Source organism: Oncorhynchus masou, unplaced genomic scaffold (assembly GCF_036934945.1).
Source record: "Oncorhynchus masou masou isolate Uvic2021 unplaced genomic scaffold, UVic_Omas_1.1 unplaced_scaffold_1512, whole genome shotgun sequence".
In the NCBI taxonomy this organism is placed as follows: domain Eukaryota; kingdom Metazoa; phylum Chordata; class Actinopteri; order Salmoniformes; family Salmonidae; genus Oncorhynchus; species Oncorhynchus masou.
This window is the reverse complement of record NW_027005141.1, coordinates 62,501-87,500: the sequence shown is the minus strand read 5'-3', so window position 1 is coordinate 87,500 and position 25,000 is coordinate 62,501. Positions and strand designations below refer to the sequence as shown.

Below are 25,000 nucleotides of genomic sequence, written 5' to 3'. Positions count from 1 at the left end.
TGCCTGCTCCACTATCCTCTCTGCTGCCTGCTCTGCCTCCCTAATCCACTATCCTCTCTACTGCCTGCTCTACCATCCTCTCTGCTGCCTGCTCCACCATCCTCTCTGCCTCCCTGCTCTGCCTCCCTACTCCACTATCCTCTCTACTGCCTGCTCCACTATCCTCTCTGCCTCCCTGCTCTGCCTCCCTACTCCACTATCCTCTCTACTGCCTGCTCCACTATCCTCTCTGCTGCCTGCTCTGCCTCCCTAATCCACTATCCTCTCTACTGCCTGCTCTACCATCCTCTCTGCTGCCTGCTCCACTATCCTCTCTGCTGCCTGCTCTGCCTCCCTACTCCACTATCCTCTCTGCTGCCTGCTCCACCATCCTCTCTGCTGCCTGCTCCACCATCCTCTCTGCTGCCTGCTCCACTATCCTCTCTGCTGCCTGCTCTGCCTCCCTACTGTAAAACTTTTGAACGCACACCAAAGCCTGACTCTCTTTTCATCCTAATAATGTACAAACAAGAAATGTGAAGAAATGTGGCTAAAGCCTCTATATACAGTGCTCAAAAAAATAAAGGGAACACTAAAATAACACATCCTAGATTTGAATGAATGAAATATTCTTATTAAATACTTTTTTCTTTACATAGTTGTATGTGCTGACAACAAAATCACACAAAAATTATCAATGGAAATCAAATTTATCAACCCATGGAGGTCTGGATTTGGAGTCACACTCAAAATTAAAGTGGAAAACCACACTACAGACTGATCCAACTTTGATGTAATGTCCTTAAAACAAGTCAAAATGAGGCTCAGTAGTGTGTGTGGCCTCCACATGCCTGTATAACCTCCCTACAACGCCTGGGCATGCTCCTGATGAGGTGGCAGATGGTCTCCTGAGGGATCTCCTCCCAGATCTGGACTAAATCATCCGCCAACTCCTGGACAGTCTGTGGTGCAACGTGGCGTTGGTGGATGGAGCGAGACATGATGTCCCAGATGTGCTCAATTGGATTCAGGTCTGGGGAACGGGCTGGCCAGTCCATAGCATCAATGCCTTCCTCTTGCAGGAACTGCTGACACTCCAGCCACATGAGGTCGAGCATTGTCTTGCATTAGGAGGAACCCAGGGCCAACCGCACCAGCATATGGTCTCACAAGAGGTCTGAGGATCTCATCTCGGTACCTAATGGCAGTCAGGCTACCTCTGGCGAGCACATGGAGGGCTGTGCGGCCCCCCAAAGAAATGCCACCCCACACCATGACTGACCCACCGCCAAACCGGTCATGCTGGAGGATGTTGCAGGCAGCAGAACGTTCTCCACGGCGTCTCCAGACTGTCAATCTTGGTGTTCTCTGGCAAATGCCAAACGTCCTGCACAGTTTTGGGCTGTAAGCACAACCCCCACCTGTGGACGTCGGGCCCTCATACCACCCTCATGGAGTCTGTTTCTGACCGCTTGAGCAGACACATGCACATTTGTGGCCTGCTGGAAGTCATTTTGCAGGGCTCTGGCAGTGCTCCTCCTGCTCCTCCTTGCACAAAGGCGGAGGTAGCGGTCCTGCTGCTGAGTTGTTGCCCTCCTACGGCCTCCTCCACGTTTCCTGATGTACTGGCCTGTCTCCTGGTAGCGCCTCCATGCTCTGGACACTTCGCTGACAGACACAGCAAACCTTCTTACCACAGCTCGCATTGATGTTCCATCCTGGATGAGCTGCACTACCTGAGCCACTTGTGTGGGTTGTAGACTCCGTCTCATGCTACCACTAGAGTGAAAGCACTGCCAGCATTCAAAAGTGACCAAAACATCAGCCAGGAAGCATAGGAACTGAGAACCACTCCTTTATTGGGGGTGTCTTGCTAATTGCCCATAATTTCCACCTGTTGTCTATTCCATTTGCACAACAGCATGTGAAATTTATTGTCAATCAGTGTTGCTTCCTAAGTGGACAGTTTGATTTCACAGAAGTGTGATTGACTTGGAGTTACATTGTGTCGTTTAAGTGTTCCCTTTATTTTTTTGAGCAATGTATTCATGATCTGCCTTTAATCCCGTAGGTTGGGAAAGCACACCAGTGTATCCTCATTCCTCACTGATGCCCTCTGTAGTGGGAAGCTAGCTCTTTCATCTTCTGCCATTTCCACATGTAAAGTTCTGATCCCTCATCCCAATGACATTAAATCCACATTTAGAGCTTCTCAAAATGGTTGGTGGTGTACTATACTGTGGGACAGGGGGATGTAGCGTGGTGTCTTCCTGTGGGACAGGGGGATGTAGCGTGGTGTTTTCCTGTGGGACAGGGAGATGTAACGTGGTGTTTTCCTGTGGGACAGGGGGCTGTAACGTGGTGTTTTCCTGTGGGACAGGGGGATGTAGCGTGGTGTCTTCCTGTGGGACAGGGGGGTGTAACGTGGTGTCTTCCTGTGGGACAGGGAGATGTAACGTGGTGTTTTCCTGTGGGACAGGGGTATGTAACAGAGATGAGATGACCACTGAAGGGGACACTATCTGTTCAAACAGGCCCCCAGTGACTGTTCAGTGTTTAACGCTATGAAAAGGAGGTGTGACAGAATGGCATGAAATCTCCATCGATGCAACAATTCTGTCAATTACGTTTGGCTTTTGATGTGATGTGATTGGTGTGAAGCCAGATCCAAACTGGCTTCCCTTCACAGTTTTTTTTGGTGCTGCAGGACCATTCACAGCTGCGCTTGCTCAGTTTAGCTCACCACTGATTGGCTATTCATTTTATAATTTTTTAATCAAGAGAGGTCAAATGCTCGCTGGCTTCCTTTACATTCCATGCTAGAGACGGTAACAATGTCACACACACATTCAGACACGCACACACACACTCAGACACGCGCACACACAGACACGGACACACAGACACAGACACACACGCACACACACAAACTCAGACACGCACAGACACACACACACATATGGCACAGCATTCTGTGTGTGTGTGTGTGTGTGTGTGTGTGTGTGTGTGTGTGTGTGTGTGTGTGTGTGTGTGTGTGTGTGTGTGTGTGTGTGTCTGTCTGGGGGGGTATTCCAGAGGGAAAAGCTGCAGGGCGACAGACTGTAGCAATTAAAAACCCAGAGCTGGGATCTAACGTCTGGTCAAGACCCTGCACCTGTATCGGATGTGTCATCCTGTCTGACCACAACATACAACTCTTCTATGTTCATCAATTTATGTGGTTTAAGCTCTTTTTTTGTTCAATTTTATTTTTATATTAGAATTTACTATGTTCTATTTTTATTTTGCGTTGTTCAAAGGATTCACCCGAATGTCAATGTTTATCAGATGTTTCAGTCGATTCAGGCGTCTACACCACGTCAAGTTAAATCCATGGTCCATCTGTTGGACGTAGATATATCCCCGAATCAATCTTTTTTGGAGGTTCCCCCTGTGGTGCTGCCCTTGTCCCTCGCCCTGTCTTGGTAACGTGTTTACCCAGCATGCAGAGCTCCGATTGGGAATAATGAGCGGGGGAAACCTGGGGTCAGCTGGAGGACAACACTGTGGAGCTAGCCGAGGCTAAACCTGACATTTCCACTGCTCTGTCATTTTGTTTTGCTCTGCCTTCCCTACCACCCAGTCTCATTTAAAATGTTCTGTACCCACACTAAGTCGGGCTAAAAATATTGGATTATGTGTCGTGTGGAAGTTAGTGCTTCCCCCTTTTCTCCTTTTCATTTGAGTCCTATTGAGATGCATTTAACTTGTCCAGGTGTCTAATCGTCATAAGTGACAGGGACAGAGACATGGACATGGACAGAGACAGAGACAGGGACATGGACAGGGACAAGGACATGGACAGGGACAAGGACATGGACAGGGACAAGGACATGGACAGGGACAAGGACATGGACATGGACATGGACAGAGACAGGGACAGAGACATGACAGAGACAGGGACAGAGACAGGGACAGGGACAAGGACAGGGACAAGGACATGGACAGGGACAGGGACAAGGACAGGGACAAGGACATGGACATGGACATGGACAGAGACAGGGACAGAGACATGACAGAGACAGGGACAGTGACAGAGACATGGACAGGGACAAGGACATGGACAGGGACAAGGACATGGACAGGGACAAGGACATGGACATGGACAGAGACAGGGACAGAGACATGACAGAGACAGGGACAGAGACAGGGACAGGGACAAGGACAGGGACAAGGACATGGACAGGGACAAGGACAGGGACAAGGACATGGACAGAGACAGAGACAGCGACAGAGACAGAGACATGGACAGAACAGAATGTTACTGGGTTGTGTTAGAGACTGAATGCTACTGGGTTGTGTTAGAGACTGAATGTTACTGGGTTGTGTTAGAGACTGAATGTTACTGGGTTGTGTTAGAAACTGAGATGGGCAGAACAGAATGTTACTGGGTTGTGTTAGAGACTGAATGTTACTGGGTTGTGTTAGAGACTGAATGTTACTGGGTTGTGTTAGAAACTGAATGTTACTGGGTTGTGTTAGAGACTGAATGTTACTGGGTTGTGTTAGAGACTGAATGTTACTGGGTTCTGTTAGAGACTGAATGTTACTGGGTTGTCTTAGAGACTGAATGTTACTGGGTTCTGTTAGAGACTGAATGTTACTGGGTTGTGTTAGAGACGGAATGTTATTGGGTTGTCTTAGAGACTGAATGTTACTGGGTTCTGTTAGAGACTGAATGTTATTGGGTTGTGTTAGAGACTGAATGTTACTGGGTTGTGTTAGAGACTGAATGTTACTGGGTTGTGTTAGAGACAGAATGTTATTGGGTTGTCTTAGAGACTGAATGTTACTGGGTTCTGTTAGAGACTGAATGTTATTGGGTTGTGTTAGAGACGGAATGTTACTGGGTTGTGTTAGATACTGAATGTTACTGGGTTGTGTTAGATACTGAATGTTACTGGGTTGTGTTAGATACTGAGATGGGCAGAACAGAATGTTACTGGGTTGTGTTAGATACTGAGATGGGCAGAACAGAATGTTACTGGGTTGTGTTAGATACTGAGATGGGCAGAACAGAATGTTACTGGGTTGTGTTAGATACTGAGATGGGCAGAACAGAATGTTACTGGGTTGTGTTAGAGACTGAGATGGATGCGGAGATTGTGTCACACCCATCCGTACACATTCAAAGGGACTTCATCTCTCTCCGACTCAGACAGCCAGCCCGACTGACCCTGTAGGATGCTGCCTGTTCGGCATAACCATGACAGGGATATATATATAGACGGCATGGTACGTACACACACTGAGATCCTCTGCCCACAGAAACAGCAGTAGTTATCTGGGTCAGACAGAGCCATAGAGTACGCTAGGAGCCAGAGAAAGAGAGAGAGAGAGAGACAGAGAGAGGGGATGGATGGATAGGAAGAGGGCCACAGTTATAAAACTCCAGGCAAAGTCATCTAAAAGTTCACTGCTCTTCATGTTACTGGCCCAGAAAGCCCTAACTTATGGTTTACCAATATCTCCCCTCTACTCCCACCCCTTCTCTCTCTCTTTTCTGTCTGGGCCCCCTTCATTTTGGCCTTGATTTGTTTTCCCCAATGCCCTCAAACAAACCCATTGTGTTCAGTTGGGCTGGCGTATTTCAATAGCTCACAGCTTGTTGACTGAACAATGGGAGGTCATGCAGCCTCGCTCCCCACACTGGGTTCCAGGGGCAGGCTGCTACGAGTGCTACATGACTTGGCATGTTTGGGCACAGACGCCCGCCCACGTACCCCCAGTCTGAAGTTGATTTATTTAGTAATGTGTGTGGGTTCTGGGGAGTTGGGCCGCCGGGAGCTGTCAGTGTCCCGCTGTTTTCGGATGCTTTTGTGACCCACCCAGGCCTTTCTCTCATCTGGGTTGTCCTCAATGCTCCCTCGCCTCCCATCTTCATAAAGATCCAAGCACTGTCCTCTCACAGCATAAAACCTCTCGATCTGTCACCCCTTTTCTTACCATTGATTTATTAGTCCTGCCGACCTTTCTAGAGCTCCAAGCCCCCTGAGTGGTCTGTCCCAGTTTCCTGGAGAGAGGCGCACAAACATGCCTTATCATGGAGGCATTCAGACACGGTTTGGTCCAGTTCATCTCATCTCAGTACCTCATTGCTTTGCTAAGCTATCTTGACTATACATTGTGAAAAGTGAAAGCTATTGATTGATTGATTGATCGCTATGATTTCTGTGTTTTTTTATTTTTCAAACATACTTTTTCTTGCCAGGAGCCAGTAATTCCCTTTCAAAACTGCTCTGCCAGATGTCAGCCCCTCGGAAAGTAATACAGCACAATAAGGAAATATTCTTCCCTCTAAACAAGTTATTTTCCTCTATCCCTTTGGCACAAAGTCAAGGAGCAAACGTAAAAATCTCTGCAATGTTACCATTCCAAGGCTGCAGTGAGACGGTGATTTATCAGTGACCCAAACTCTGCTCAGATAATCCCTACCATTGTGTCGCTGAGTTGTCGTAATGCTGTGTCAAATGTACATTTTCCTTGAGGCGTTGGCAGTCATAATGTAAGTAACCTAATTTATGTCCCTCTAACTCCCCTGAATGTCTCTGTCAGTTTATATTCACTCAATGTAGAGGAGAGATTGACTATATCAAATCAAATCAAATACATCTGGTGAATACAAGTGTAGACCTTACCGTGAAATGCTTACTTTCAAGCCCTTAACCAACAATGCAGTTCAAGAAATAGAGTTAAGAAAATATTTACTAAATTAACTCAAGTTTTTAAAAAATTATAAAATAAGATAATAAAAAAATTAGATAATAATAACGAGGCAATATACTGAGGGTACCGGTACCAAGTCAATGTGCTGGGGTAGAGGTTAGCTGTTCTCAACCGTCCTACCTGGTTAAATAAAGGTGAAATAAAATAAAATAAATAAATAGTCGAGGTAATTTGTAAAGTGACTATGCATAGACAATAAACATTCTCCTGAGGGGGAAAAGGTGTTGTCGTGACCTCTTCACATCTGTCTTGGTGTGTTTGGACCATGATAGTTTGTTGGTGATGTGGACACCAAGGAACTTGAAGCTCTCGGCCCGCTCCACTTCAGCCCCGTCGATGTTAAATGGAGGCCTGTTCGGCCCGCCTTTTCCTGCAGTCCAAGATCAGCTCCTTTGTCTTGCTCACATTGAGGGAGAGGTTGTTGTCCTGGCACCTCACTGCCAGGTCTCTGACCTACTCCCTATAGGCTGTCATCAGCAAACGTAATGATGGTGTTGGAGTCATGCTTGGCCATGCAGTCGTGGGTGAACAGGGAGTACAGGATGGGACTAAGTACGCACCCCTGAGGGACCCCAGTGTTGAGGATCAGCGTGTTGTTACATACCCTTACCACCTGGGGACAGCACGTTACTAAGTCCAGGATCCAGTTGCAGAGGGAGTTGTTTAGTCCCAGGGTCCTTAGCTTAGTGATGAGCTTTGTGTGTACTATGGTGTTGAACACTGAACAACATTCTCACATAGGTGTCCTTTTTGTACAGGTGGGAAAGGGCAGTGTGGAGTGCGATTGAGATTGCGTCATCTGCGGATCTGTTGGGTGTCGGTATGAAAATTGGAGTGGGTCTAGTGTTTCCGGCATGAGGGTGTTAATGTGAGCCATGACCTTTCAAAGCACTTCATGGCTACCGACGTGAGTGCTATGGGGCGGTAATCATTTAGGCAGGTTACCTTTGCTTTCTTGGGCACAGGGAATATGGTGGTCTGTTTGAAACATGTAGGTATTACAGACTCAGTCAGGGAGAGGTTGAAAATGTCAGTGAAGACACTTGCCTGTTGGGCCGTGCATGCTTTGACTACACGTTCTGGTAATCTGTCTGGCCCAGAGGCTTGTGAATGTTGACCTGTTTATAGGTCTTACTCACATCGGCTGTGTAGAGCGTGATCACACAGTCGTCCGGAACAACTGGTGCTCTCATTCATGCTTCAGTGTTGCTTGCCTCGAAGCGAGCATAAAGGGCATTTAGCTCGTCTGGTAAGCTTGTGTCACTGGGCAGCTTGTGTCTGGGTTTCCCTTTGTAGTCCGTAATAGTTTTCAAGCCCTGCCACATCCGACGAGCGTCAGAGCCGGTGTAGTAGGATTCAATCTTAATCCAGTATTGACGCTTTACTTGTTTGATAGTTCGTCTGAAGGCATAGTGGAATTTCTTATAAGCTTCCGGTGTTCCGTTCCTTGAAAGCGGCAGCTCTAGCCTTTAGCTCGATGCGGATGTTGCACTTATTGATGAAGCCGGTGACCGAGGTGGTATACCCCTCCGTGCCATTGGATGAATTCCTGAACATATTCCAGTCTGTGCTAGCAAAACAGTCCTATAGCGTAGCATCCGTGTCATCTGACCACTTCCGAATTTTGCGAGTTACTTTTACTTCCTGCTTTAGTTTTAGCTTGTCAAGCAAGAATCAGGAGGATGGAATTATGGTCAGATTTGCCAAATGAAGGGCAAGGGAGAGATTTGTAGGCGTCTCTATGCGTTGAGTAAAGGTTGTCTAGAGTTTTGTTTCCCTCTGGTTGCACATGTGACGTGCTGGTACAAATTTTGTAAAACTGATTTAAGTTTGCCTGCATTAAAATCCCCGACCACTAGGAGCGCCGCTTCTGGGTGATCATTTTCTTCTTTGCTTATGGCCTTATAGAGTTGGTCGAGGTCTTAGTGCCAGCTTCGTTTTGTGGTGGTAAATAGACGGCTACGAACAATACAGATGAGAACTCTCTTGGTAGATAGTGCAGTCCACATCTTATCATGAGGTATTTTACCTCAGGCGAGCAATACCTCGATACTTCTTTAATATTAGATATCGGGCACCAGCTGTTATTGACAAATTGACACACACCCCCACCCCTTGTCTTACCAGATGTAGCTGCTCTGTACTGCTGATGCACGGAGAAGCCAGTCAGCTCTATTTTATCTGTGTCGTCGTTTAGCCACGTCTCGTGAAACATAAGATATTACCGTTTTTAATGTCCCGTTGGTAGGATAGTCTTAATCGTAGATCGTTCAGTTTGTTTGAGTATATCCTTCACTCCGGACTCATTAAAACCTCTTGATACTACCCATCCCGGATCCGGGAGTGTAATCATCACCTGACACTAATTAGCATAACGCAGCGGACATAAATATCCCTAGAAAATATTCCTATTCATGAACATCACAAATGAAATATATTGAGACACAGCTTAGCCTTTTGTTAATCACCCTGTCATCTCAGATTTTCAAAATATGCTTTACAGCCAACGCTAGACAAGCATTTGTGTACGTTTATAATAGCCTAGCATAGCATTATGCCTTGCTAGCAGCAGGCAACCTTGTCACGGAAATAAGAAAAGCAATCAAATTAAATCATTTACCTTTGATGAACTTTGGATGTTTTCACTCACGAGACTCCCAAGTAGATAGCCAAAGTTCATTTTTTTCGCCAAAAGATTATTTTTGTAGGTGAAACAGCTATGTTTGTTCTTCAAGTTTGGCTGAGAAATCGCCCGGAAATTGCGGTCACCACAACTCCGAATTGTTTTCCAAATTAGCTCCATAATATCAACAGAAACATGGCAAACTTAGTTTAGAATCCATCCTCAAGGTGTTTTTCTAATATCTATTCGATAATATATCAGGACAATTCGTTTTCTCTAGGACCGATTGGAGTAATGGCTACCTCTGTACTTTACACGAGAATCTCTCTCGGAGCCCCCATGTGACCACTTACGCAATGTGCTCGCCTACGGCTATTCTTCAACAGAAATGCGTAAAACTACGTCACAATGCTGTAGACACCATGGAGAATACGTAGAAATCGTAAGCTCGTTGATGGTACATTCACAGCCAAGTAGGGAGTCATTGGCACGCAGCGCTTTCAAAACCTGGGGCACTTCCGGATTGGATTTTTCTCAGGCTTTCGTTTGCAACATCAGTTCTGTTATACTCACAGACAATATCTTTACAGATTTGGAAACGTTAGAGTGTTTTCTATCGAAAGCTGTCAATTATATGCATATTCTAGCATCTTTTCCTGACAAAATATCCCTTTTTTTTTCAAAAATGAAAATACTGCCCCTAGAGTTATTAAAGAAAAAATCTTTGTCCAGTTCAAAGTAAGTAATCGCTGTTCTGATATCAAGAGGCTCTTTTCGATGATAAGAGAGCAGCAACATTATGTACAAAATAAGTTACAAACAACGCGAAAAAACACACAACAGAGCACAGTTGGTTAGGAGCCTGTAAAACGGCAGCCATCCCCTCCGGCGCCATTACATCACTACTTGTATTTGTGAGAAGTATTGATATGTTGAATGCACCAAGCTGTCTGTTTAAACTACTAGCACACAGGTCAGACACCCATGTGTACCCCACAAGACATGCCACCAAAGGTCTCTTCACAGACTATGGGAGGTACACATTTTTTTTCACCATTATTTAACCAGGTAGGCTAGTTAAGAACAAGTTCACATGTACAACTGCGACCTGGCCAAGATAAAGCGTAGCAATTCGACACATACAACAACACAGAGTTACACATGGAATAAACAAAACATACAGTCAATAATACAGTAGATCAAAACAAAACAAAAAGTCCATACACAGTGAGTGCAAATGAGGTAATGGTAGATGTGCAGAAGATGAATGTGCAAGTAGAGATACTGGGGTGCAAAGGAGCAAAATAAATAAATGCCAGTATGGGGATGAGGTAGGTAGATAGATGGGCTGTTTACAGATGGGCTATGTACAGGTGCAGTGATCTGTGAGCTGCTCTGACAGCTGGTGCTTAAAGCTAGTGAGGAAGATGTGAGTCTCCAGCTTCAGAGATTTTTGCAATTCGTTCCAGTAATGGGCAGCAGAGAACTGGAAGGAAAGACGACCAAAGGAGGAATTGGCTTTGGGGGTGACCAGTGAGATATACCTGCTGGAGCGCGTGTTACGGGTGGGTGCTGCTATGGTGAGCTGAGATAAGGCGGGGCTTTAGCGAGCAGAGACTTGTAGATAACCTGTAGCCAGTGGGTTTGGCGACGAGTATGAAGCGAGGGCCAACCAATGAGAGCGTACAGGTCGCAATGGTGGGTAGTGTATGGGGCTTTGGTGACAAAACGGATGGCACTGTGATAGACTGCATCCAGTTTGTTGAGTAGAGTGTTGGAGGCTATTTTATAGATGACATCACCGAAGTCGAGGATCGGTAGGATGGTCAGTTTTACGAGGGTATGTTTGGCAGCATGAGTGAAGGATGATTTGTTGCGATATAGGAAGCCAATTCTAGATTTAATTTTGGATTGGAGATGCTTAATGTGAGTCTGGAAGGAGAGTTTACAGTCTAACCAGACACCCAGGTATTTGTAGTTGTCCACGTATTCTAAGTCCGAGCCGTCCAGAGTAGTGATGCTGGACGGGCGAGCAGGTGCGGGCGAGCAGGTGCGGGCAGTGATCGATTGAATAGCATGCATTTCGTTTTGCTTACGTTTAAGAGCAGTTGGAGGCCACGGAAGGAGAGTGGAATGGCATTGAAGCTTGCCTGGAGGTTAGTTAACACAGTGTCCAAAGAGGGGCCAGAAGTATACAGAATGGTGTCGTCTGCGTAGAGGTGGATCAGAGAATCACCAGCAGCAAGAGCAGCATCATTGATGTATACAGAAAAGAGAGTCGGCCCAAGATTTTAACCTTGTGGCACCCCATAGAGACTGCCAGAGGTCCGGACAACAGGCCCTCAGATTTGACACACTGAACTCAATCAGAGAAGTAGTTGGTAAACCAGGCGAGGCAATCATTTGAGAAACCAAGGCTGTCAAGTCTGCCAATAAGAATGTTGTGATTGACAGAGTCGAAAGCCTTGGCCAGATCAATGAAGACGGCTGCACAGTAATGTGTCTTATCGATGACGGTTATGATGTCGTTTAGAACATTGAGTGTGGCTGAGGTGCACCCATGACCAGCTCTGAAACCATATTGCATAGCGGAGAAGGTATTTTGGGATTCGAAATGGTCAGTAATCTGTTTGTTAACTTGGCTTTCGAAGACCTTAGAAAGGCAGGGTAGGATAGATATAGGTCTGTAGCAGTGTGGGTCTAGAGTGTCACCCCCTTTGAAGAGGGGGTTGACCGCGGCAGCTTTCCAATCTTTGGGAATCGCAGACGATACGAAAGAGAGGTTGTACAGGCTAGTAATAGGGGTTGCAACAATTTCGGCAGATCATTTTAGAAAGAGAGGGTCCAGATTGTCTAGATCGGCTGATTTGTAGGGGTCCAGATTTTGCAACTCTTTCAGAACATCAGCTATCTGGATTTGAGTAAAGGAGAATGGTGGGGGCTTTGGCGAGTTCCTGTGGAGGGTGCCGGGCAGTTGACCGGGGTAGGGGTAGCCATGTGGAAAGCATGGCCAGCCGTAGAGAAATGCTTATTGAAATTCTCAATTATAGTGGATTTATCGGTGGTGACAGTGTTTCCAAGCCTCAGAGCAGTGGGCAGCTGGGAGGTGGTGCTCTTATTCTCTTATAACTTTTTTGAGTTAGTACTACAGGATGCAAATTTCTGTTTGAAAAAGCTTGCCTTAGCTTTTCTAACTGCCTGTGTATATTTGTTCCTAACTTCCCTGAAAAGTTGCATATCACGAGGGCTATTCGATGCTAATGCAGAAAGCCACAGGATATGTTTGTGCTGGTCAAGTGCAGACAGGTCTGGAGTGAACCAAGGACTATATCTATTCCTAGTTCTACATTTTTTGAGAGGGGCATGCTTATTTAAGATGGTGAGGAAGGCACTTTTATAGAATCGCCAGGCATCATCTACTGACGGGATGAGGTCAATGTCATTCCCAGATACCCCTGCCAGATCGATTAGAAAGGCCTGCTCGCAGAAGTGTTTCAGGGAGCGTTTGACAGTGATGAGGGGTGGTCGTTTAGTCGCAGACCCATTACGGATGCAGGCAATGAGGCAGTGATCGCTGAGATCTTGATTGAAAACAGCAGAGGTGTATTTGGAGGGCGAGTTAGTTTGGATGACATCTATGAGGGTGCCCGTGTTTACTGATTTGGGGTTGTGCCTGGTAGGTTCATTGATAATTTGTGTGAGATTGAGGGCATCAAGCTTAGATTGCAGGGTGGCCGGGGTGTTAAGCATGTTCCAGTTTAGGTCACCTAGTAGCACGAGCTCAGAAGATAGATGGGGGGCAATCAATTCACATATGGTATCGAGGGCACAGCTGGGTGCAGAGGGAGGTGTATAGCAAGTGGCAACAGTGAGGGACTTGTTTCTGGAAAGGTGCATTTTTAGAAGTAGAAACTCAAATTATTTGGGCACAGACTTCGATAGCCTGCAGCGTTCTGTATTACTATCTTTGCAGTAGATTGCAACACCGCCCCCTTTGGCAGTTCTATCTTGGCGGAAAACGTTATAGTTAACGATGGAGATTTCATTGTTCTTGGTGGTTTTCCTAAGCCAGGATTCAGACACGACTAAGACATCCAGGTTGGCAGAGTGTGCTAAAGCAGTGAGTAAAACAAACTTAGGGAGTAGGCTTCTAATGTTAACATGCATGAAACCAAGGCTTTTACGGTTACAGAAGTCAACAAATGAGAGCACCTGGGGAGTGGGAGTGGAGCTAGACACTGCAGGACCTGGATTAACCTCCACATCACCAGAGGAACAGAGGAGAAGTAAGATAAGGGTACTGCTAAAGGCTATTCGAACTGGCCGTCTAGCACGTTCGGAACAGAGAGTAAAACGAGCAAGTTTCTGGGCACGATAACATAGATTCAAGGCATATTGTACAGACAAAGTTAAGGTAGGATGTGAGTACATTGGAGGTAAACCTAGGCATTGAGTAATGATGAGAGAGATATTGTCTCTAGAGATGTTTAAACCAGGTGATGTCATCGCATATGTAGGAGGTGGAACAACATGGTTGGTTAAGGCATATTGGCGATTCAGACCGTTAGCAGGCCGATGCTAACAAGCTAACAGTTAGTAGGCTGGGGCTAAACAAGCTAGCAGTTAGTAGACCGGGGCAAGCAAGCAGTTAGCAGACCGAGTTAGCAAGCAAGCAGATAGCAGGGGCTAGCAAGTTAGCCTTTGGGGGACGTCGCGATGGGGGTAAGTCTGTTTTTGCCTCTTCGTTCGGTAACGTCGATAGACCAGTCGTGGAATTAGTAGGGTTCCAAGTAGCTCTAGTTAGCTAGCAGGCCTAGCTGGTTAGCTGAATGGACCTTCAGCGGGCTTCGTGCCTGAGGGGCCTGTTGGAGTCCTCGGGCAGATTATGTCGGTATTCCAGTCGTAGGGGATCTGCGGGGTTCCGTGCCCCGTACCGGCTGTAGAAGGGGTCCGGATATTGTCGCCCAGGAGTATGCTTCGATGGTAGCACAGGAGCCCTGGCCGGGCTAGCTTCAAGCTAATTGGTGCTTGCTCTGGCATGGAAATGCTAGCCAGGAGTAGTCATCTGGGATTGCGGTTAGCTAGTTGTGAAGATCTAGTTGAAAATGTTCAGTTTGTAAATATAAATACTTTAGAAAAAAAAGCACATCCACGCCACATTGGGTGAGGCGGGTTGCAGGAGAGTATTTAGAAGTTGAGGTTTTGCAAAATATTTTAAAAGATATGCGAAGAAAAAGATGTAAAATGATATATACAAGGGACACGACAGGACAAAGACGTCTGACTGCTACGCCATCTTGGATTTGATTACTACATAGAGCCATTACTACAATGAACTCTATTCCACATCAAGTAACTGATGCAAGAAGTAGAATCAGATGTAAAAAAAATGTAAAGATTAAAATACACCTTATGGAACAGCGGGGACTGTGAAGAGACACAGACACATGTGGCCTAAGGGGACACACTTCATATGTTGTGAAATGTAATGTTGTTTTAATTGTATATAACTGCCTTAATTTAGCTGGACACCAGGAAGAGTATCTGCAGCCTTAGCAGGAACGAATGGGGATCCTTAATAAACCCCAGGAAGAGTATCTGCTACCATAGCAGGAACTAATGGGGATCCATAATAAACCCCAGGAAGAGTATCTGCAGCCTGAGCAGGAACTAATGAGGATCCATAATAAACCCCAGGAAGAGTAGCTGCTGCCTTGGCAGGAACTAATGGGGATCCATAATAAACCCCAGGAAGAGTATCTGCAGCCTGAGCAGGAACTAATGAGGATCCATAATAAACCCCAGGAAGAGTAGCTGCTGCCTTGGCAGGAACTAATGGGGATCCTTAATAAACCCCAGGAAGAGTATCTGCAGCCTTAGCAGGAACGAATGGGGATCAATAATAAACCCCAGGAAGAGTAGCTGCTGCCTTGACAGGAACTAATGGGGATCCTTAATAAACTCCAGGAAGAATAGCTGCTGCCTTGACAGGAACTAATGGGGATCCTTAATAAACCCCAGGAAGAGTAGCTGCTGCCATGGCAGGAACTAATGGGGATCCATAATTAACCCCAGGAAGAGTAGCTGCTGCCTTAGCAGGAACTAATGGGCATCCATAATAAACCCCAGGAGGAGTAGCTGCTGCCTTGGCAGGAACTAATGGGGATCAATAATAAACCCCAGGAAAAGTAGCTGCTGCCTTGGCAGAAACTAATGGGGATCCATAATAAACCCCAGGAAGATTAGCTGCTGCCTTAGCAGGAACTAATGGGGATCCATAATAAACCCCAGGAAGAGCAGCTGCTGCCTTGACAGGAACTAATGGGGATCCTTAATAAACTCCAGGAAGAGTAGCTGCTGCCTTAGCAGGAACTAATGGGGATCCGTAATAAACCCCAGAAAGAGTAGCTGCTGTCTTGACAGGAACTAATGGGGATCCATAATAAACCCCAGGAAGAGCAGCTGCTGCCTTGACAGGAACTAATGGGGATCCTTAATAAACTCCAGGAAGAGTAGCTGCTGCCTTAGCAGGAACTAATGGGGATCCGTAATAAACCCCAGGAAGAGTAGCTGCTGCCTTGACAGAAACTAATGGGGATCCTAACTAAACCCCAGGAAGAGCAGCTGCTGCCTTGACAGGAACTAATGGGGATCCTTAATAAACTCCAGGAAGAGCAGCTGCTGCCTTGACAGGAACTAATGGGGATCCTTAATAAACTCCTGTCATGTCTTGTTATGTCTGTTCCTGTCCTTTCTCTTCATTCTCTCTCTCTGCTGGTCTTTTTAGGTTACCTTCTCTGTCTCTCATTCTTCAGCTGCTCTACATCTCCTCTAACTAGCTCATTCACTCTTTCACACCTGTTCTCTCTTCCCCCTCTGATTAGGTCTCTATTTCTTTCTCTGTTCCTGCTACTTTCAGTGTCTGATTCTTGTTTGTGTTTTTTGATGCCAGAAGCAAGCTGTCGTCTCATTTGCTTCCACCTTGTCCTGTCCTGTCGGAGTCTGCCTGGCAGGAGCATCCTGCACTATACTAACGTTCTTTTTGTTCCACTGACAACGTTGGAAGAGGATTTATGCCATTCCTGTATTTTCATTAAAGAACTCTGTTTTCTGTTAAAACCGCTTTTGGGTCTTCACTCAAGTACATAACAGAAGAATCAGACCAAGAATGGACCCAGCGGCTCCGGACCCTTTTCACTCCGCCGTCGAGATCCAGGGAGCGATGCTAGGCAGACACGAGGAGGAATTGTCTGCTGCTCAACATGCCGTTGAGACCCTGGCCGTCCAAGTCTCCGACCTCACAAGACAGGTTCACCAACTCCACCTCGATCCACCGCCCACTTCCAGGGTTTCCGAGTCTCCGGAGCCCAGGATCAACAACCCGCCGTGTTACTCTGGGGAGCCCACTGAGTGCCGCTCATTCCTCACTCAGTGTGATGTGGTGTTCTCTCTCCAGCCCAACACTTACTCCAGGAGCGCAGCCCGCATCGCCACGTCATTTCTCTCCTTACCGGACGGGCGCGTGAGTGGGGCACGGCAGTCTGGGAGGCGAGGGCTGAGTGTTTTAACCAGTATCAGGACTTTAAGGAGGAGATGATACGGGTTTTTGACCGTTCTGTTTTTGGCGAGGAGGCTTCCAGGGCCCTGTCTTCCCTATGTCAGGGGAATAGATCCATAACGGATTATTCTATTGAGTTTCGCACTCTCGCTGCCTCTAGTGACTGGAACGAGCCGGCTTTGCTCGCTCGTTTTCTGGAGGGTCTCCACGTCGAGGTTAAGGATGAGATCCTCTCCCGGGAGGTTCCTTCCAGTCTGGACTCCTTAATAGCTCTCGCTATTCGCATAGAGCGACGGTTTGATCTTCGTCGCCGAGCTCGTGGAAAGGAGCTCACGTTCTCCGTTGCTCCCCTCTCCACATCACTGCCACCTGCCGCATCACTGCCACCCTCCTCCGCCGGCTCGGATGCTGAGCCTATGCAGCTGGGGGTATTCGCATCTCGGCCAAGGAGAGGGAACGGAGAATCACCAATCGCCTCTGTCTCTACTGCGGCTCCGCTGGTCATTTTGTCACCTCATGTCCAGTAAAAGGCCAGAGCTCATCAGTAAGAGGAGGGCTACTGGTGAGCGCAACTACTCAGGCCTCTCCTTCTGGATCACGCACTACCTTTCCGGTCCATCTCCGCTGGCCCGGTTCATCTGCTTCCTGCAGTGCCTTGATAGACTCTGGGGCGGAGGGCTGTTTTATGGACGAGACCTGGGCTCGGGAACATGACATTCCTCTCAGACAGTTAGGGAGCCCAGGGCCTTGTTCGCTTTAGATGGTAGTTCTCTCCCCAAGATTCAGCGTGAGACGCTGCCTTTAACCCTCACTGTCTCTGGTAATCATAGCGAAACCATTTCTTTTTAAATTTTTCGTTCACCTTTTACACCTGTTGTTTTGGGTCATCCCTGGCTAGTGCGCCATAACCCTTCTATTAATTGGTCTAGTAATACTATCCTATCCTGGAATGTTTCTTGTCATGTAACCTGTTTAATGTCTGCTATCCCTCCTGTTTCCTCTGTCTCTTCTTCACAGGAGGAGCCTGGCGATTTGACAGGGGTGCCGGAGGAGTATCACGATCTGCGCACGGTGTTCAGTCGTTCCAAGGCCACTTCTCTCCCTCCACACCGGTCGTATGACTGTAGTATTGATCTCCTTCCGGGAACTACTCCCCCGGGGTAGATTATACTCTCTGTCGGCTCCCGAACGTAAGGCTCTCGAGGATTATTTGTCGGTTTCGCTCGACGCCGGTACCATAGTCTCCTCCTCCTCCCCCGCCGGAGCGGGGTTTTTTTTTGTTCAGAAGAAGGACGGGTCCCTGCGCCCATGCGTGGATTATCGAGGGCTGAATGACATAACAGTTAAGAATCATTATCCGCTTCCTCTTATGTCTTCAGCCTTCGAGATCCTGCAGGGAGCCAGGTTTTTCACCAAATTGGACCTTCGTAACGCCTACCATCTCGTGCGCATCAGGGAGGGGGACGAGTGGAAGACGGCGTTTAACACTCCGTTAGGGCACTTTGAATACCGGGTTCTTCCTTTCGGCCTCGTTAACGCTCCAGCTGTCTTTCAGGCACTAGTTAACGACGTCCTGAGAGACATGCTGAACATTTTTGTTTTCGTTTACATGGACGATATCCTGATTTTTTCACCGTCTCTCTCGATTCATGTTCAGCACGTGCGACGCGTCCTCCAGCGCCTTTTGGAGAACTGTCTTTATGTGAAGGCTGAGAAGTGCACTTTTCATGCCGCCTCTGTCCCTTTTCTCGGTTCCGTTATTTCCGCTGAGGGCATTAAGATGGATCCCGCTAAGGTCCAGGCTGTCATTGATTGGCCCGTTCCTAAGTCACGCGTCGAACTGCAGCGCTTTCTGGGCTTCGCTAATTTCTACCGTCGTTTCATCCGTAATTTCGGTCAGGTGGCAGCTCCTCTCACAGCCCTTACTTCTGTTAAGACGTGCTTTAAGTGGTCCGTTTCCGCCCAGGGAGCTTTTGATCTTCTTAAGAATCGTTTTACATCCGCACCTATTCTTGTTACACCTGACATCTCTAGACAGTTTGTTGTTGAGGTTGACGCGTCAGAGGTGGGCGTGGGAGCCATTCTTTCTCAGCGCTCTCTCTCTGACGGCAAGGTCCATCCTTGCGCGTTTTCTCTCATCGCTTATCGCCGTCAGAACGTAACTATGATGTTGGTAATCGCGAACTGCTCGCCATCCGCTTAGCCCTAGGCGAATGGCGACAGTGGTTGGAGGGGGCGACCGTTCCTTTTGTCGTTTGGACTGACCATAGGAACCTTGAGTACATCCGTTCAGCCAAACGACTTAATGCGCGTCAGGCTCGTTGGGCTCTGTTTTTCGCTCGTTTCGAGTTTGTTATTTCTTATCGTCCGGGCTCAAAGAACACCAAACCTGATGCTTTATCTCGTCTCTTCAGTTCTTCTGAGGTCTCCACCGACCCCGATGGGATTCTCCCTGAGGGGCGTGTTGTCGGGTTGACTGTCTGGGGAATTGAGAGGCAGGTAAAGCAAGCACTCGCTCACACTCCGTCGCCGCGAGCTTGTCCTAGGAACCTTCTGTTCGTTCCCGTTCCTACTCGTCCGGCCGTTCTTCAGTGGGCCCACTCTGCCAAGTTAGCCGGCCACCCCGGCGTTCGGGGTACGCTCGCTTCCATTCGCCAGCATTTCTGGTGGCCCACTCGGGAACGTGACGCGCGTCGATTTGTCGCCGCTTGTTCGGTCTGCGCGCAGACTAAATCTGGGAACTCTCCTCCTGCCGGCCGTCTCAGACCGCTTCCCATTCCCTCTCGACCGTGGTCTCACATCGCTTTAGATTTTATCACCGGACTGCCTTCATCAGCGGGGAAGACAGTTATTCTTACGGTTGTCGATAGATTCTCTAAGGCGGCTCATTTCATTCCTCTCGATAAGCTCCCTTCTGCTAAGGAGACGGCTCAGATCATTATCGAGAATGTTTTCCGAATTCATGGCCTTCCGTCTGACGTCGTTTCCGACAGAGGCCCGCAGTTCACGTCTCAATTTTGGAGGGAGTTTTGCCGTTTGATTGGGGCTTCCGTCAGTCTCTCGTCCGGCTTTCATCCCCAGTCTAACGGTCAAGCCGAACGGGCCAATCAGACTGTTGGTCGCATTTTACGCAGTCTTTCTTTTCGTAACCCTGCGTCTTGGTCAGAACAGCTCCCTGGGCAGAGTACGCCCACAACTCGCTTCCCTCGTCTGCTACCGGTCTATCCCCTTTTCAGTGTAGCCTCGGGTACCAGCCTCCGCTGTTCTCATCTCAGCTCGCCGAGTCCTGCGTCCCCTCCGCTCAGGCTTTTGTCCAGCGTTGCGAGCGCACCTGGAAGGGGGTCAGGTCGGCACTTTGCCGTAATAGGGCGCAGACTGTGAGGGCCGCTAATAAGCGTAGGACCAAGAGTCCTAGATATTGTTGCGGTCAGAGAGTATGGCTCTCCACTCAGAACCTTCCCCTTAAGACAGCTTCTCGCAAGTTGGCCCCGCGGTTCATTGGTCCGTTCCGTATTTCCCAGGTCATTAATCCTGTCGCAGTGCGACTTCTTCTCCCGCGCTATCTTCGTCGCGTTCACCCGGTCTTCCATGTCTCCTGTGTTAAGCCCGTTCTTCGCGCCCCGCTCGTCCCTCCCCCCCCATCCTTGTCGAGGGCGCACCCATCTACAGGGTTCGTAAGATTTTGGACATGCGCCCTCGGGCCGTGGTCATCAGTACCTAGTGGATTGGGAGGGGTACGGTCCTGAGGAGAGGAGTTGGGTTCCCTCTCGGGACATGCTGGACCGTTCGCTGATCGATGATTTCCTCCGTTGCCGCCAGGTTTCCTCCTCGAGTGCGCCAGGAGGCGCTCGGTGAGTGGGGGGGGGGGTACTGTCATGTCTTGTTATGTCTGTTCCTGTCCTTTCTCTTCATTCTCTCTCTCTGCTGGTCTTTTTAGGTTACCTTCTCTGTCTCTCATTCTTCAGCTGTTCTACATCTCCTCTAACTAGCTCATTCACTCTTTCACACCTGTTCTCTCTTCCCCCTCTGATTAGGTCTCTATTTCTTTCTCTGTTCCTGCTACTTTCAGTGTCTGATTCTTGTTTGTGTTTTTTGATGCCAGAAGCAAGCTGTCGTCTCGTTTGCTTCCACCTTGTCCTGTCCTGTCGGAGTCTGCCTGGCAGGAGCATCCTGCACTATACTAACGTTCTTTTTGTTCCGCTGACAACGTTGGAAGAGGATTTATGCCATTCCTGTATTTTCATTAAAGAACTCTGTTTTCTGTTAAAACCGCTTTTGGGTCTTCACTCAAGTACATAACAACTCCAGGAAGAGTAGCTGCTGCCTTCGCAGGAACTAATGGGGATCCGTAATAAACCCCAGGAAGAGTAGCTGCTGCCTTGGCAGGAACTAATGGGGATCCATAATAAACCCCAGGAAGAGTAGCTGCTGTCTTGACAGGAACTAATGGGTATCGATAATAAACTCCAGGAAGAGTAGCTGCTGCCTTGACAGGAAGAGTAGCTGCTGCCTTGGCAGGAACTAATGGGGATCACTAATAAACCCCAGGAAAAGTAGCTACTGCCTTGGCAGGAACTAATGGGGATCCATAATAAACCCCAGGAAGAGTAGCTGCTGCCTTAGCAGGAAGTAGTGGGGATCCATAATAAATTAACAAATACAAACAGCCTATCTGGTTCAACTCTTTGTGTCTTCTCTTGTCTCTCTGAATAGGTTAATGTATTATCGAACTCTGAGACACACACACACACACACACACACACACACACACACACACACACACACACACACACACACACACACACACACACACACACAGAAACATGTGAGGACACACCGGTGCTTTCAAATTAATCAGTGCCCTCTCTGACCGACGAAAAGTCCCGTGGCCCGTCTGGGAGGTCCAAATTCCCCCTGCCTGCCCCCTGTCTGGCTTTTGGATGCGGCGGGGCTGTGTTTATGACTTTGGGTGTCGTCCTGTCCACCCGCTTCACTGTCACCCTCACTGTAACTGCAGGATACAGGGGGGTGCTCTCTCTCACAACGGCCAAATAACAGCCACATCGGATCTGGCGATCAGGCGGAGGGCCTAGATAGTGGAGTTAGGAGCCAAAGCCCTGGGATGGGGGCGGTGGTGCGGGAGGGGGGACAGAACCAGTCACAGACAGGGAGACGTCACCACGGCCCAGGCTACTGCAGCCACTGATCATCACAGAGCTACTTACACAGAGATACAGCTGAGACTGCACTGGAAAGAGAGAGAGGGTTTAGAGTATTACCAATATCAGATGCTGTTTTAGATTTAACAGGCTTGTTATATATTTATGTAGAGTGGACAATACAGGTGAGTGAGTGGGGTTTTTGCGTTTGTTCTGTACAGTGAGTGGGTGGGTTTTCCGGTGTGTTGCCAGAGAGTGGAACTAATGTGAGGTGATCTGTGTTCCCGACACTTCAGGTTCTAATGTGACACCGGGGGGACAGATATCAGCTTCGCGCCCAGAACCACAGGGGGAAGTGCGTCCCAACTCGGCAGAGCACCAGGTCTTTGCAGCAACAGATTTCCTCTCAGGTAAGACACCTGATACTGCACTATTGTACATTATACATGTTTTTCCTGAACCATATCTTATATATTGATTTGGAAAGCGAGTTGAGATTTGAACTCAACTCCTACAGGTGTGACTGAAGTGATGTGTTGTTCACCCTTGAAGAGATGTGTTGTTGACCCTTAAAGAGATGTGTTGTTCACCCTTAAAGAGATGTGTTGTTCCCCCTTAAAGAGATGTGTTGTTCACCCTTAAAGAGATGTGTTGTTCACCCTTAAAGAGATGTGTTGTTCACCCTTAAAGAGATGTGTTGTTCACCCTTAAGGTGATGTGTTGTTCACCCTTGAAGAGATGTGTTGTTCACCCTTAAAGAGATGTGTTGTTCACCCTTAAAGAGATGTGTTGTTCCCCCTTGAAGAGATGTGTTGTTCACCCTTAAAGAGATGTGTTGTTCACCCTTAAGGTGATGTGTTGTTCACCCTTAAGGTGATGTGTTGTTCACCCTTAAAGAGATGTGTTGTTCACCCTTAAAGAGATTTAAAGTGATGTGTTGTTCACCCTTAAAGAGATGTGTTGTTCACCCTTAAAGAGATGTGTTGTTCACCCTTAAGGTGATGTGTTGTTCACCCTTAAAGAGATGTGTTGTTCACCCTTAAAGAGATTTAAAGAGATGTGTTGTTCACCCTTAAAGAGATGTGTTGTTCACCCTTAAAGAGATGTGTTGTTCACCCTTGAAGAGATGTGTTGTTCACCCTTGAAGAGATGTGTTGTGCACCCTTAAAGAGAGTACTGTACTGTTCAGTTTGGAGTGGAAGGTCTCATGCTTAGTCACACCCACCTCTCTCTCTCTCCCTCTTTCCTTCCCTTTCTCTTTCTCTTTCTCTCTCTCTCCCTCTATTTCCCCTCTCTGATCCTGTCATTCATGCCTTTTCCTCTGCCCCCCCCCCACCTCCCTCCCTCCCTCTCTCTCTGTCCAGGCTCCATGGCGGGCGTCCCTGATCAGTGGAGCTCCCAGCCCAACATCCCGCCCCGGATGATGGATAGTGGACTGATAAGAGATTCCTCAGGTAGAGTCATTGATTCAATTGTCAATACTTGAGCTACACACATCCTACATGCTTTTGCCAAACTAATGCCATCCATCAGAAACACTTCACTACGTGATATTATATTATATATTATATTATAATAAATGGATTATGTAGGGTTTGTTTTGCACACGTCATAATTGGTTATGCAGATTTTCATTCAATTTTAACGTCGAATGACGTATACAATCACACGATAAGAATACGTGCTGGCTAAAAAAAGATTGTGAACGGAGTGTAATACATTACAAAGACTATGCACTGAATGTAAAACATGTATTTATAAACTGGGTGGTTTGAGCCCTGAATGCTGATTGGCTGACAGCCGTGGTATATCAGACCGTATAACACGGGAATGACAAAACATGTATTTTTACTGTTCTGATTACGTTGGTAACCTGTTTATAATAGAAATAAGGGTTGTGGTATATGGCCAATATACCACGGCTAAGGTCATTATCCAGGCACTCCACGTCTTGTAGTCCATAAGAACAGCTGTGGTATTTTGTCCATATACCACATCCCCTCGGGCCTTATTGCTATTATAAACTGGTTGCCATACTACAGTATTTACTTAGTGCCCCTTGAGCTGACCATGCTCTGTTTTGCCACATTGGTGGCTTAGGAGTTGTGACTGGCCTAATTTGTGCTGATCTGAGAGTTATGGGCTGAGTTGAGTTGTGCGTCTACGATGCCAGCTGCGGCAGATACAACCCCACCACAGCCTAATGGCATTTGTCATCTCGGGTATGACTGAATCACTGCTGTAGGGCTAGTCACTCAAAGACACACACAGATACGTAAACACACAAAAGGGAAGACCCGCACGGAATTCTCATTACTGCTGCGTTTCCCAACCTCCTGGGGACTCCAAGGGGTGCACGTTTTGGTTTTTGGCCTAGCACTACACAGCTGATTCAAATAACCAACTAATCATCAAATTTTGATTATTTGAATCAGCTGTGTAGTGTTAAGAGCAACAACTATAACGTGCCCCCCCTTAGCGACCCCAGGACAGAGTTTGGGAAACGCTGCATTACTGTGTCACTTTCTCGCTGTCTGTGACATTTCGGACTGCACTTGCCTCAGAAAGTGTTGCTAGGCAGTCCTGACTCAGGGGCACGTATTGATGAATAGAACTACATTTTCACGTCTCTGTCCCTCGTTTTTGCATCTGAAAGGCCTCGTTCTACATTAATCATCTTTCGAACTTTCCTCAAAGAGCTCTTCAGATTGATAACTTCTCGTTCTGTCTGCCTGTGCGTTGACTAATGTTCAACCTGTTCATTGGTCTCTCAGAGGTTGATCTAAGCTCTGATTGGTCCTGGTCTGTGTGACATTTGTCTGACTCTGTATCGGGATCAGTTCAAAGCGGCTTTGGGCCTGTATTCACAAAGCATCTCAGACTAGAAGTGCTGATATAGAATCAGATTTGTCTTAT

General features: G+C 47.5%; 1 protein-coding gene across 2 annotated transcripts in view; it reads left to right on the top strand.

Moving 5' to 3' along the window:
• The window catches only part of LOC135531102 (uncharacterized), a 50,580-nt gene that overhangs the window by 17,473 nt on the left and 8,107 nt on the right, over positions 1-25,000 (top strand). For both annotated transcript variants that reach the window (XM_064959223.1, XM_064959222.1), the window contains 2 exons: positions 22,381-22,494; positions 23,449-23,538. In XM_064959223.1, the coding sequence (XP_064815295.1) occupies positions 22,381-22,494; positions 23,449-23,538 (204 nt within the window). The remainder of the gene's footprint in view (positions 1-22,380; positions 22,495-23,448; positions 23,539-25,000) is intronic.